Source organism: Aphelocoma coerulescens, chromosome 2 (genome assembly GCF_041296385.1).
Source record: "Aphelocoma coerulescens isolate FSJ_1873_10779 chromosome 2, UR_Acoe_1.0, whole genome shotgun sequence".
Lineage (NCBI taxonomy): Eukaryota > Metazoa > Chordata > Aves > Passeriformes > Corvidae > Aphelocoma > Aphelocoma coerulescens.
Window position 1 is genome coordinate 2,342,087 of NC_091015.1, and position 12,370 is coordinate 2,354,456.

General features: G+C 48.1%; 1 protein-coding gene across 2 annotated transcripts; it reads left to right on the plus strand.

The window, feature by feature from the left end:
* The first annotated feature begins 3,759 nt into the window (after positions 1-3,759).
* On the plus strand, positions 3,760-8,077 carry IBA57 (iron-sulfur cluster assembly factor IBA57). 2 transcript variants are annotated; one of them, XM_069006229.1, is made up of 3 exons: positions 3,760-4,081; positions 5,124-5,467; positions 6,111-8,077. In XM_069006229.1, the coding sequence occupies exons 1-3, from the start codon at positions 3,831-3,833 to the stop codon at positions 6,500-6,502; spliced, it is 987 nt and encodes a 328-aa protein (XP_068862330.1). In that variant the 5' UTR covers positions 3,760-3,830; the 3' UTR covers positions 6,503-8,077. The 2 variants fall into 2 exon arrangements, with proteins under 2 accessions (XP_068862330.1, XP_068862329.1); XM_069006228.1 differs by having other exon boundaries at positions 5,124-5,456.
* The last annotated feature ends 4,293 nt before the right edge of the window (positions 8,078-12,370 follow it).

A 12,370-nucleotide genomic window follows, 5' to 3' on the forward strand; every position in this document is an offset into this window, starting at 1 on the left:
TGCAACCTCCCCCATTTCTCTGGAAAGCCAGGCTAAAACTGCCAGTGACTCCCCAGTTCTCTCTGGGATCACAGCACCCATCGTTTCCACCAGCTGCTCCATGCTGCAGGCAGAATTCCAGTCACAGCATCCCACTGGCTCCTAATCCCTCCTCCCAGGGAAACACAATAACAGCTTTACCTTCCCCTCAGTCCCACCAGCAGGAATCCCAGAGTCCTTTATGTTGGAAAAGCCCTCTAAGTTCATCGAGTCCAGCCATTAACCCAGCACCACAACCACCAAACCCTGTCCCCAGGTGCCACATCCACATGGTTTTTATACACTTCCAGGGATGGTGATCCCACCACTACCCTGGGCAGCCTGTTCCAATGCCTGGCCACTCCTTCAGTGAAGAAATTTTCCCTAATATCCAATCTAAACCTCATCCAGTGCAGCTTCAGGCCATTTCCTCTGTCACTTGTTCCCTGAGAGAAAAGACTGACGCCCACCCTCCTTTCAGAACAGCCCCTTGGATGCACAAACTCACTCCCTGCAAACTCAGCTGCCACTTTGCTCTATTCCTGCATCCTGCCTGTTGTCCTTGCAATTTCCCCCTATCATCACTGATTTTGCACTGCCCAGGTGTGGTGGTGTTAGCACTTTAGGAAACTGCTACACCAGGCCAGCCACAATCTGTGTTTTCCCCTCCAAGACTGTGGGATATTGTCCCAGCTATGGTTTACCACAGCCCCGTGTCCCAGCTGCCTGTGGCTGACCTCCCAGGGCACAGCTCAGGGGATATTTAATGCACAGGGTTTGGGATGAATAATTGCAGCTCACGTGGGTTTGTGCTTAACACCCCGAGAAAAAGCTGGAGAAAATGAGTTTATTATGCCAGCGTTAACCTGCAGGGCTGGCTACAGAGGTTAGCCCTGGTGAGGATGAGCTATGGACAAATAAATGCCAAGGATGAGCCCTCACGAGTGGGAGCCTCGGGCTGTGCAGGGTTTCAGGCAGTGGGAGAGGAGAGAGCAGAAAGCTGATGGAGCAGGAGGCTGCTGGCAGCTTGTGCAACCACCCAGGGGCTGCTGAGGGACAGGGAGGGAATCTCTGTCCTTTGTCACCTCCTTCTGAGCTGTGGGAAGGGATCCTGAGCCACCCTGACACATCTCACTGGATGAGAGGTGTTCCGAGGAGGGAGTTTTCCCTTTGGGATAGGGCTTAGCCAAGGATGTTGTGTCTTGTGACCTCATGCTCTCCGTCCAAAAAACAGCTCTAGAAATTATAAAGCTGGTGGGGGAAGATCCATCAGGAGCAGTATCAGAATCCCAGAATGGTTTGGGTTGGAAGAGACCTTAAAGATCACCTCGTTCCAAGCCCCTGCCACAGTCAGGGACAGCTTCCACTAGAATTCCACACCTTCCTCTAGAAAATAATGTCATGGAAACTTTGGTTGTCTCTCCAACCAGGGCTTGACCACCCCAATTTTAGTGAAGACAGACACACACTCACTGAGGGCCGGCACAAACTTTCCCAGGGCTGCTGGTGTTGCAGCTCTCAGTCACACTATGGGTTGTCTCAAACCATCCCCTGAGCTGATTTAAGGCACTAAACTGGCAGAGCTGTAGTTCCTGACACTGAAATGTTTCAATATGACTTTACTGGTTCATAACTCTGTGATAAAAGAGAAGCAAACCCAGAGGAAAGGGAATAAAAGCGGTAGGAAGTGGAAAAGCAAACAAAAGCTCAAAATGCTGCCTGAATCTTTTCCATTTTCACTTTTATTTCTCTTGCTGCCCTTTCAAATATCTCCATGGAGTTTGATACAATACCTCTGGTGGTTGGGAATGCAGGGAGGTGGCAAAGTGCTGCCTATGGGATGGCCACTGATGATCCCCACAGCTCAGCTTGGTGGTGAAGGAGGGATGTGGAACAGGAGAAAAACACCCAAAGTTCTATCCAGATGCGGGTCCACGGTGCCTGTTGGACTCTGGAGCTCCACCTCAGCTGTGCTTCCAGATTTGTGACTGGAATTCTAGTGGAAGCTGTCCCTGACTGTGGCAGGGGCTTGGAACGAGGTGATCTTTAAGGTCTCTTCCAACCCAAACCATTCTGGGATTCTGATACTGCTCCTGATGGATCTTCCCCCACCAGCTTTATAATTTCTAGATTTGTGAATCCCCCTTCTCCTTCAAAAAGCAAACCCAGCTCCTGCTCCTGGCACATTCCCACTTCCAGGGAGAGAAAGAACCACCCTGGGCATCAGCTCTCTGCTCCTTCAGCTGCCTCAGAGCCAGGCAGGTTCCCTCAGCCCCGTTTTTGACGCACCACTCGTGCCAGCGGGCGGGCAGACCACATCCCCGTGCCAAGGTCACCTCTGTCCACATCTTTATTTCTCCACCTGGAATTCGGGCCAGCCCGGAATTCCAGGGTGAGCACTCCCCATCTCTCAGCACTGCCGCCGGGACAAGGGGACGTGTGATAAGGTTATCACTGCCGGGGCACAAGGGGAGAGCCCAGCCCTGCCCAGCGCCAGCTGCACGAACACACAGCGCCCTTCCAACTCCTGGAAAAGGAGTCCCTTCACCCAGGGTTTTAGGATCGGTGGGTTTGCGCTGGTGCTGCCTGTCCTGGGGATTTTAGCAGGGTCATTCGGGGCCAGGGGACCGCCCCTCCCCGGAGAGCCGCTCGTGTGCCGCTGCTGGCAGCGGGGAGGGGCAGCACGGCTCCAGCCGGATTGCAGCCGCCGGAGAACGGGAATCGCCAGGGACAGCGGTGACTCGCGGCTGTTCCTTGGACTGGGGGATGAATTCCAGCGGAACGAGCCGCGGGCAAACGCGGGGCTATGCGGGCCCCTTCAGACTTCACTTCCCAGAGCGCCAGGGAGCGTTCCAGAGGGAAGCCAGCAGCGCTCCAGCTCCATGATTTTGACGGGGGGGGGTTTAACACAGGGATTCCCCATCCCTGGAAACAACCAGGGTCAGGCTGGGCTGAGGCTCTGAGCAACGTGATGGATTGAACGTGTCCCTGCTCCTTGCAGGGAAATGATCTTCCACGGTCCCTTCCGACCCAAGCCATTCCATGATTCCGTGATTTTATTCAGGTGCAATGCTTAGCAGAAATTCCCACTTCCAAACATCGCGATTTACTCCAATACGGAGCCACTGGCAGTTTGCCCAAGGGTGTTAAAAGAGGATGGGGGGCAGCTGGTGAGTCCTGCAGAAATAAGAGTGGAAAAGAGAAACCTCTGGAGTCAGTTTTCCACCCTGACCTAGAGGAGGAGAATAGCTCTGTACTCTCTCTGCTTGCAGCTTCCAGGGAATTTTAGGCTCGGCAGGGGCAGGAATGGAGGTGTTTAGGGAATGACTGGCCGTGGCTCTTAGTGCCATGGTCTAGTTGACATGTTCGGTCACAGATTGTACTCGATGACCTCAGGGGTCCTTTCCAGCCTGATTAATTCTCTCATTAAGTGGGAAGCAGCCAGGACAGGGAGAGCTGGGCTGGACAGCCCCCGACGGCGCCCACAACCAACCCGCGGGACGTGGGAACGCTTTGGGCTGTTTCCCTCGCTTGCTCCATTTCCGGAGAACCCGGGGAACGCGGGGAAGGCCGGGGGGTTCCCAAATTCCTTCCTCAGGATCACAGCGAGATCCCGGACCCCTCAGGCCGGGGGGGGCGTGGCCGGAGCCAGAGGGGGCGTGGCCGGAGCCAGAGGGGGCGTGGCCAGCAGGAAGGGGGCGGTCCCCACGGCGCCCCGTCCCCGCCAGCAGGTGTCGCCCTCCCGGCGGACACACACAAGATGGCGGCGGCGGCGGCGGGCGGCGGCGGCGGGACCCTCTGACGGCGCCGCCATGTTGGTGAGGGCAATAACGGCGCCCGGGCTGCGCCGGTGGTGCCAGGGCCCGCGGGGCGCGGCCGTCGCCTGTTTTCCGCTGGGCCGGGCGCTACTGGGTGTGCGGGGCGCCGAGGCCGCCGTGTTCCTGCAGGGGCTGCTCACCAATGACGTCACGCAGTTGGTGGCGGCGGGCGACGCCCCCCCCGCGCTCTACGCGCACGCGCTGAACGTGCAGGGCCGCTGCCTCTATGACGTCATCCTGTACAGGTGAGACCAAGCGGCGAGGCGGAGGGGGGGGGAGCTGGGAGAGACCATTGCGGGGTGGCGGGGGGTGGCTGCTGTCACCGCCACGTGACATTTCCGGCTTGTATTTCTGCATTAATGTGCAAAAAAGCCCTTCCTCCGTGTGTGTTTGTCATCGCCTGCTGCCGCCTCTGTGCGTTACCCCAGCAGAAAAGTGCGATGGCCGTAATATCCCCATCGGGGAGATCGACTCCCCAGCTGGCGTCTGGGGACCTGTGTCCAGCTCTGGGGTCACCGGCACAGGAGGGACCTGGAGCTGCTGGAGATGGTCCAGAGGCGGCCACGGGGCTGTTCCAAGGGCTGGAGCCCCTCTGCTCTGGAGCCAGGCTGGGAGAGCTGGGAATGTTCCCCTGGAGAAGGGAAGGACACAGGGAGAGCTGAGAGCCCCTTGCAGGGCCTAAAGGGGCTCCAGGAGAGCTGCAGAGGGACTGGGGACAAGGCATGGAGGGACAGGACACAGGGAATGGCTTCCCAGTGCCAGAGGGCAGCGATGGATGGGAGACTGGGAAGGAATTCCTGGCTGGCACAGGGTGCCCAGAGAAGCTGTGGCTGCCCCTGGATCCCTGGCAGTGTCCAAGGCCAGGTTGGACATTGGAGCAGCCTGGGATAGTGGGAGGTGTCCCTGCCCGTGGCAGGGGTGGCACTGGATGGGCTTTAAGGTCTCATCTATCACAATCCATTCTGGGATTGTGTGACAGTAGAAGGCACAGCTGAACGAAACTTCTCCCCCAGCTGAAATTCCCCTCACTCAAGGATAGAGAATTCCACATGGCCAGACCTGATTCTGCCCCGGGAGAGGTGAGGGCAGTGTTTGCTAGGAAAGAGTACAGCAGGCAGCTGAAAGAGTTCAGGTGTTTCACTGTGGGGAGGTGGGTTCTGCTCCGTGTGTGCCTGAAAATTCCCCAGGTTTGTGGATTTGCACCAGGATCCAGATAAAAATCCAACTTTGGCTCCTGCTGCTGTGGGTATTTGTTTTCCTGACATTGGGGGGCGTTACTTTTTTTAGGCTCCATGGGAGCACAGCAGAGGAGCCTCACATCCTGCTGGAGTGCGACAGCAGTGTGCTGGATTCCATCCAGAAACACCTGAAACTCTACAAGATCCGCAGGAAAGTCACCATCAGCCCCTGCCCTGACCTCTCCCTGTGGGCTGTCATCCCTGGGGAACAGCCTGGGGATGCCAGTTCCCTCCCAAAATCTGCAGACCAGGCTCTGCTCTTAACTCCTGACCCCAGGGCAGAAGTCATGGGCTGGAGACTGATTGCAAAGAAAGGAGCAAACCTGTCGGAGATTATCCCTGGGAGTCAAGTTGGAGACGTTCAGGATTACCACAGGCACAGGTATAAACAAGGTAAAGCCACATTCTGTTTTGCACTATGGATTTTTGGGAGTCCATATGCTGATATAAAGCAGGAGTAAGTTATAAAACCTCCATTCTTATGTTGTAATGCATTTAATTTGTTAATTAATACATGTATTAATTGCTACTTTTGAGTATTAAAGTGATCTGGTGGTTAGCATTCTGTCTGGTGGTGGCAATGTTTGGGTATAACTTTCTGTTGTTCAGATTATGGGCATTGGTCAGGAATGCTGAAAGAAAGCCAGGATTATTCATTTTCTTAGAGAGAAGCTGCTGTGGTTTGAGTAATTTTGGTTAATTTGGGATGACACACAGCCCGGGTGTTTAGCTTGTTGCTGAGGAAGGAAAAGGAAACACCCAGACATGGTTTCCTAAAAATGTCATGGCTGGACTTGCTAACTCCAAGGCCAAGGAGGTTGGAGAGGGATCTCGGTCCTGGGAGCCCCAGTGCCCTTGATTTTAGTGTGTCCGTGCTGATAAAGGATTAAATTAATTGGCAGAGTGAAAGGTGATGGTGCTGTGCTGAAACTGGGACCCGTTTGGGTTGGAAAAAATCAAATCGATAATGAGTCAAACAATTCAGAGCACAAGTCAACCGAGGAGCATTTACCTGTTGGCTTTGTTCTCGCCCTAGGAATTCCCGAAGGTGTGAAAGATCTCCCCCCTGGAGTCGCCCTCCCGCTGGAATCCAACCTGGCCTTCATGAACGGCATCAGCTTCACCAAAGGCTGCTACATCGGGCAGGAGCTGACAGCCAGGACCCACCACATGGGCGTGATCCGCAAGCGCCTGCTGCCCGTCCGCTTCCCAGCGCCCCTTCCCAGCCCCGGCGTTCCCGAGGGCGCAGAGATCCTCACCGAGTCGGGAAAGCCGGCCGGGAAGTTCCGTGCCGGAGGAGGAGAGCTCGGGATAGCCCTGCTGAGGCTGGCTCATGTGAACGAGCCGCTCTGCATAAACCTGGGAGGGGACAGAGTGAAGCTCAGCGCGACCACACCCGAGTGGTGGCCGAAAGCTGCTGCCAAATAGATGAGGAAGCACCGCTTGCCTTAGGGAGAGTCTGGTTTGTGTGAGGAATTTGGGAATGCTGCTGTTTGGGGTGGTTGATGGGGGGGCTCTTCCAGGATTCCTCAAATCGGGACTAAACAGCAGGACCCCAAAGCTGTGGCAGTCACTGGGTTGGATCATCCACTGAGTGCTGTGGAGAGACAAATCCAGGGAATTGCACCTTTTCCTGAGGGTAATCCCCACTTTTTTAGGGGTGCTGTGAGTTGTCGGGTTGGTCCCTGTGTATTTAGGGGGTGCCCTGTGTTGATGGGTTGGACTCTGGATGGATTTCCAGGCTGACACTCACTCCCTCAGACTGTGCTCCGGGTGTGTTCCAGCTGAAGCAATGGGAGCAGGAGTTTCCCTGTTCCATGCACTGAATTTTTCAGTTCAGAATAACCATTCTGTGGTATTATAATTTTTTTTTTCTGAGTGGAGATCATGCTGCTTTTATTAAGATGTATTCTCAGGCTGAAGTTTTTTTGCTGCAAATTGCTCCTTGCATTGAGCTTCTTAAACTTGCTGACGGGGCTGGCATTTCTTCCCACCCTGGAATTGTGTTCAGGAAGAGGAACACTTTGTGCTTCACGTGCCAGACCTTGATTTTTAACTCATCCCAGCTGGGAAAGGTCTCAAACCTCCTGGTCCTGTCTCCTGGTTCCGTGCCAGTGGAGGGAGCACAGCGGTTCCTCTGACTCCCATCACTCAAACAGCTTTTTGGGAGAGGAAAGGGATATTTTCCAGCACTAACTTGTGCTGGTGTGTGCCCTGGGGTGTGTTCATGGCAGAATAATCTCTTCCTAGATCTGTGTGCCCTCCAGTTGCCAGCAGCAGTTGAGGGGTGGATTTTTTTGGCATCCCCATCTTTGCTCTGGCATCTTGTAGAGAAATAGAAATCCTCACTTTCCTTTGGCAGGGGTTCCCTCACTCCCTCCCCAAAGCCAGGGAAGGGACAGGGTGTCCCCACCTCCCTGGAGAGGGGGTCAGTGCCACATGTGCTGGCTTAGCCTGGGCTTCCTGAGGGAGGATTTTCACCACGTTCTGGCTCTTCACCTCCACGCTCTCTGTACTCCTGGCACCGTGTCCCTGCTGCCACCTGCAGCTGGGCTTTTCTCCATCCACCACCCCTTTTCAGAGCAGCCCAATCAATGCCTTGGTATTTCTTTCCTTCTTTTTCTTTCTGGCTGCCAACACTCCTCTGCTTCCCCATTTTTTTTTCCCCCCCTTCTGCAACATACTCCTCTCTGCTTCCAAAGCCAACCAGCTCCGTGCCTCCTGACCCTGTCAACCTGCAGTGATTTATAGGAGCCCTTTTTATTTTTGTATTGCAATAAATCCATTACACAAAGGCACGATGAGAGAGGTGCCCAGGTGAGATCCCATTTTGACCACAAAAAAAAAAAAAAGAAACAAACAAACAAAAAGCTCTTGCATGAATATTTGTAACAAAACCCGTCCAAAATCACATTCTGCCTCCGTTTCAGTGTTACTGTGAAAGGAATTTGTCTGTAAAAAAATGCTTATATTGATTAAAACTCTATGTTTGCTGTAAAATGATTCTGTGGAATACCTCATTAACTACTGTCTCTGATTTAAATGTGATTTATCTGTAAGAGATGATGCCTTTTATTTGCCTAGTGTGAAGACACACAACGGAATAAATGCGTTTTCAGGTTGCTTGCTGACAAGAACCATGCCTGAGACTGTTGGTCAGGTGTGGGATTGTTAACAAAGTCTTTCTGCCAGGAAAATAAATGAAACTGGATCCTGCAGAGGCCACAAAGGTGAGGCTGTGCTGCCCAGCTTGGCCTGAAGCAGCTTTTCCTCTCTGCCACCCATTGTGCAAAGCCTCCTCAGAATGGCTTTATTGTCCTGGGGTGAGCAGAGCCTGAACAAACACTGAATAAACTCCTCTGTTTGGGGAAGCCCTGAATCTTCTCTGCCTTAGACACACATTCCTTTTGTCTTCTTCACAGTGTTTGAGAGGCTTTTGCTGCCAGCAGCTGCAGGTGACGCAGGGTTTGGCACAGGAGAAGGTGGTGCTGAAATGAAGAGGTGTTCGATGGCTTCTGGAAAAATAAAACAGAGGTAGAAATGGGAGGGAGAAGCCCCAGTCCGTGTTAATCCTTAAATTTTTTATTCTCCCTCACAGCCTTCTCCATAATTAATGCTTTCACTTGGGTGAATTTGGGGCTGGGGGCGCAAGGGTTGATTTTGCAGGGATTTTGCCTTGCTGAGAGCCATGGAATTATGAAGGCTGGAAAAGACCTCTTGGATCATCAACTCCAGTCATTAACAGCACTGCCAAATCCACCTCTAATCCATGTCCCCAAGTGCCACATCCAGACATTTTTTGGACACTCCTCCATTTCCCTGGGCAGCCTGTTCAGGGCTTGACCTTTCCAGTGAGGAATTTTTTCCTGAGCACCAACACGGTGTCTAAGAGGGGCTTTCAGGTGACCTGCTCAGATTCCAGCCTCAGTCCAAGCAGCTGGAAAATCTGGGGCCCTTCCTGATCCCCTTTTTCTGCCTCAGTGATGTTTTCTGATGGAAAAGAGTGGAGTGAACACTTGGAACAACCTGAAATCCCTATGGGATAAGACAGGAGTCACTGGCAGGGATTGCAAAGGGGAATTGAAATGGTTGCTTTCAGAAAAAAAGAAGTTTTCATCCTTTTTTCTGCCTTTAATTTTATTTTTTTAGTTTATTTTCTAGGAGCAGTGCTTGTCTTCATTGTTACACTTTTTACCTCTCCTGTCATAGCAAAACGCCAAGAAAAAAGTTGTCTTGGTGTGATGAGGAGTCCAGAAAAATGACTGCTAATACTTCAGTCTACTCTATTTTATATAAACATAAATATATATATATATATAAACATATATAATATAAATATATATATAAAAATATATGTATAAAATAGGACATTTTATATATGTATATATTCTACTGAGCTATTAAAGTCACTGCAATTCCCTGTTAAAAACATAATTCCTCACAGAGATTCACACTGCTGTGGCCAGGTTTTGTGTGAGCATCTTCACTCTGCATTGCTTTAAAAAGCCCTTTCCAATATTTGGAGCTTAATATCAATATTTTGATATTAATAATATTAATATTTGGGTTTTCCTGCTGTTGAGACAGTGCTGAACCCTCTCAGGCCTTCAGGGAGTGTCCAAATACTGCCCAGACGAGAGTCACAAATAGGATTTATTCCTCATGGGCTGCCTTGGTGATGCTTTTCCAGGAAACTCAATTTCTCCAGGGTTTTCAGGGCTGGAAAATTTGGCAGCTTTCATCCCCTTTTCCCAATCATTCCTGCTGAAACCACTCTCTGCACGGGCACTGTGGCATTTTGAATGTTACTTTGAGAGGAGGGTGGAGCTCCTGCTACTTCTAATTATTTAATATTTTTGGGGGCACAGTTTCTGCTGGATAGAAACAAAAACAAATGCTACATTTTGGCTTTAATTTTTTTTTTTTTTACCAACCCTTTCCCTGTGTGGTATTTTGCTTTTTCAGACTGTGAAACCTTCAAGGAAAAGTCTTGGGTTTTGTTTTTTTTTTTGCTGTAACCCGCTGTTCTCGAGCCAGCGGAAATAATTTATGCCTAAACTGTTTTTGTGGATTTGTGTCTGGATTTCCTCTCTTTCCCTCTGTCTCATCCAGGCCAAACGAGTGTGGAATTCTGCTGCCTCCTCCTACCACTAAAATCAGAGTTTGCACTTCGGTGCTCTGCTGCCAGAACTCTGGAAATGTTTGGGCTTTCTCTGGTTTCCTTCATCCCTGCTTGAGATTTTTGATCTTTCTGGGTTTTCGGGGGGGAAAAAACCAGTGGAAATGGGTATAAAATCTTCCTGTTTCAGGTTGATATATTATTTTATTCTCCAGTTGTGCTGACACCAGGCAGCTGGGAGGAGCTGGAGGGTGACAGCTGCTGCCTGGGAAAGTCATTGGAGGTTTTGGGACAGAAAGCAGAGGGGGAACAGCAGCACAGCAAACAAAGGCTGAGGTTTTTAGGGAGAGCTGACCTCATTCCCTACTTCTTGCTGTGTCAGAAAAGCTTCAGGGAATAAATGTCACATTTGGGGAAGGTTGTGTGCTGTGTGCCACTCACATTCTGTTCTATCAGTGCAGTTTTATTCATGTTTTGGAGTTGAACTCGGATGACTTAAATAAATGTGTGTTGAAGGGCAGATCTGTGATTTTTTTGGGGTTTTTGTGGGGTTTTTTTTTTTAATTTACTTGGAATTTAGCACTTTCTCTTTTGTCCAGTCTCAAGATTAATAATGCTGGACTGATGATGGACTCCACCTCCCAGCAACCCAATTATATTGCATTTTAACTGGGTTTTGGGTAATTTTCCTCAGAAAGGATCCATTTCCCTTTTCCATTGCCTCTGGAGACATTTATTTGCTGAAATTACATCTGCTCATTCTTTTTTGTAGGGCTAAAAATAGGGTGATGTGGGGGGATGATCAAGATTTATAGTCTAAGGCAAAGAATTGGGGAAAACCCATGACTTTATTAAGGAAAAAAAATGTTTAACAGTTGAGAAAATGCAACTGAGATACTTGAAAAAGGGGAGAACACAAGTCAGCTTAGCATGGAAGAAAGCCCTTAATTAGAATAAAGTTCATTTTTAATTCTTTTTACAGGGCTTGATTTCACCTTCGTGGTTACCCAGCTGGGATGATCCCACCTTGAGTGGGGAGACAGGAACAGAAATGCCACCAGCAGCACCAAAAAACTTTAATTCCAGTGAATTATTGGAGATGCCAAACCCCCAGAGATACAAGAGGTGTAGAATCCTTTTACTGCTAAATATGATGTTATTGTATATTTATAGGACTGTTAAAGCAATTGAAATTTCCTCACTTGTTTGTGCTTCCTGATTACAGCTTAAATGGGTTTGGAAGCATCAAAATATATCGTTTATTATTCTGTAAGTATAGTATACATACACTAATATATACACGAATGTATTTATTCTTTTATATGTATACACCTATATAAATATAGTATGTATACACGAATATATACTAATACAAATACATATATACTTTTATATATAAGTATCTAAATATAGTATATAGAAATGAATATATTCACATATATATGTACTTAATTTTATATATTTTATCTATATACTTTTATACTTATATACTTTTATACTGATATTCTTTTATATATATTTTTACACATATATACTTTAAATATATATATACACAAGTTTGAAATATATACTTTTACAGTTATATACTTTTATACTAATATTTCTTTATATATATACTTTTACACATATATAGACTTTAAATATATATCTACACATATATATACACATTTGAAATATGTACTTTTACACTTACATACTTTTATACTGAAATTCCTTTATATATTTTTACACATATATACTTTAAACATATATATACACATATACACATATATATACACACATTTGAAATATATCCTTTTACACTTATATACTTTTATACTGAAATTCCTTTAGATATATACTTTTACACATATATATACTTTAAATATATATACACATATATACATATATATACACACATCTGAAATATGTCCTTTTACACTTATATAGTTTTATACTGAAATTCCTTTATATATATTTTTACACATATATATTTTAAATATATATATACACATATATACATATATATACACACATCTGAAATATATACTTTTACACTTATGTACCTTTATACTGAAATTCCTTTATATATATATATACATACTTTTACACATATATATACTTTAAATATATATATACACACACTTGAAATATGCACTTTTACACTTATATACTTTTTATACTGAAATTCATATATA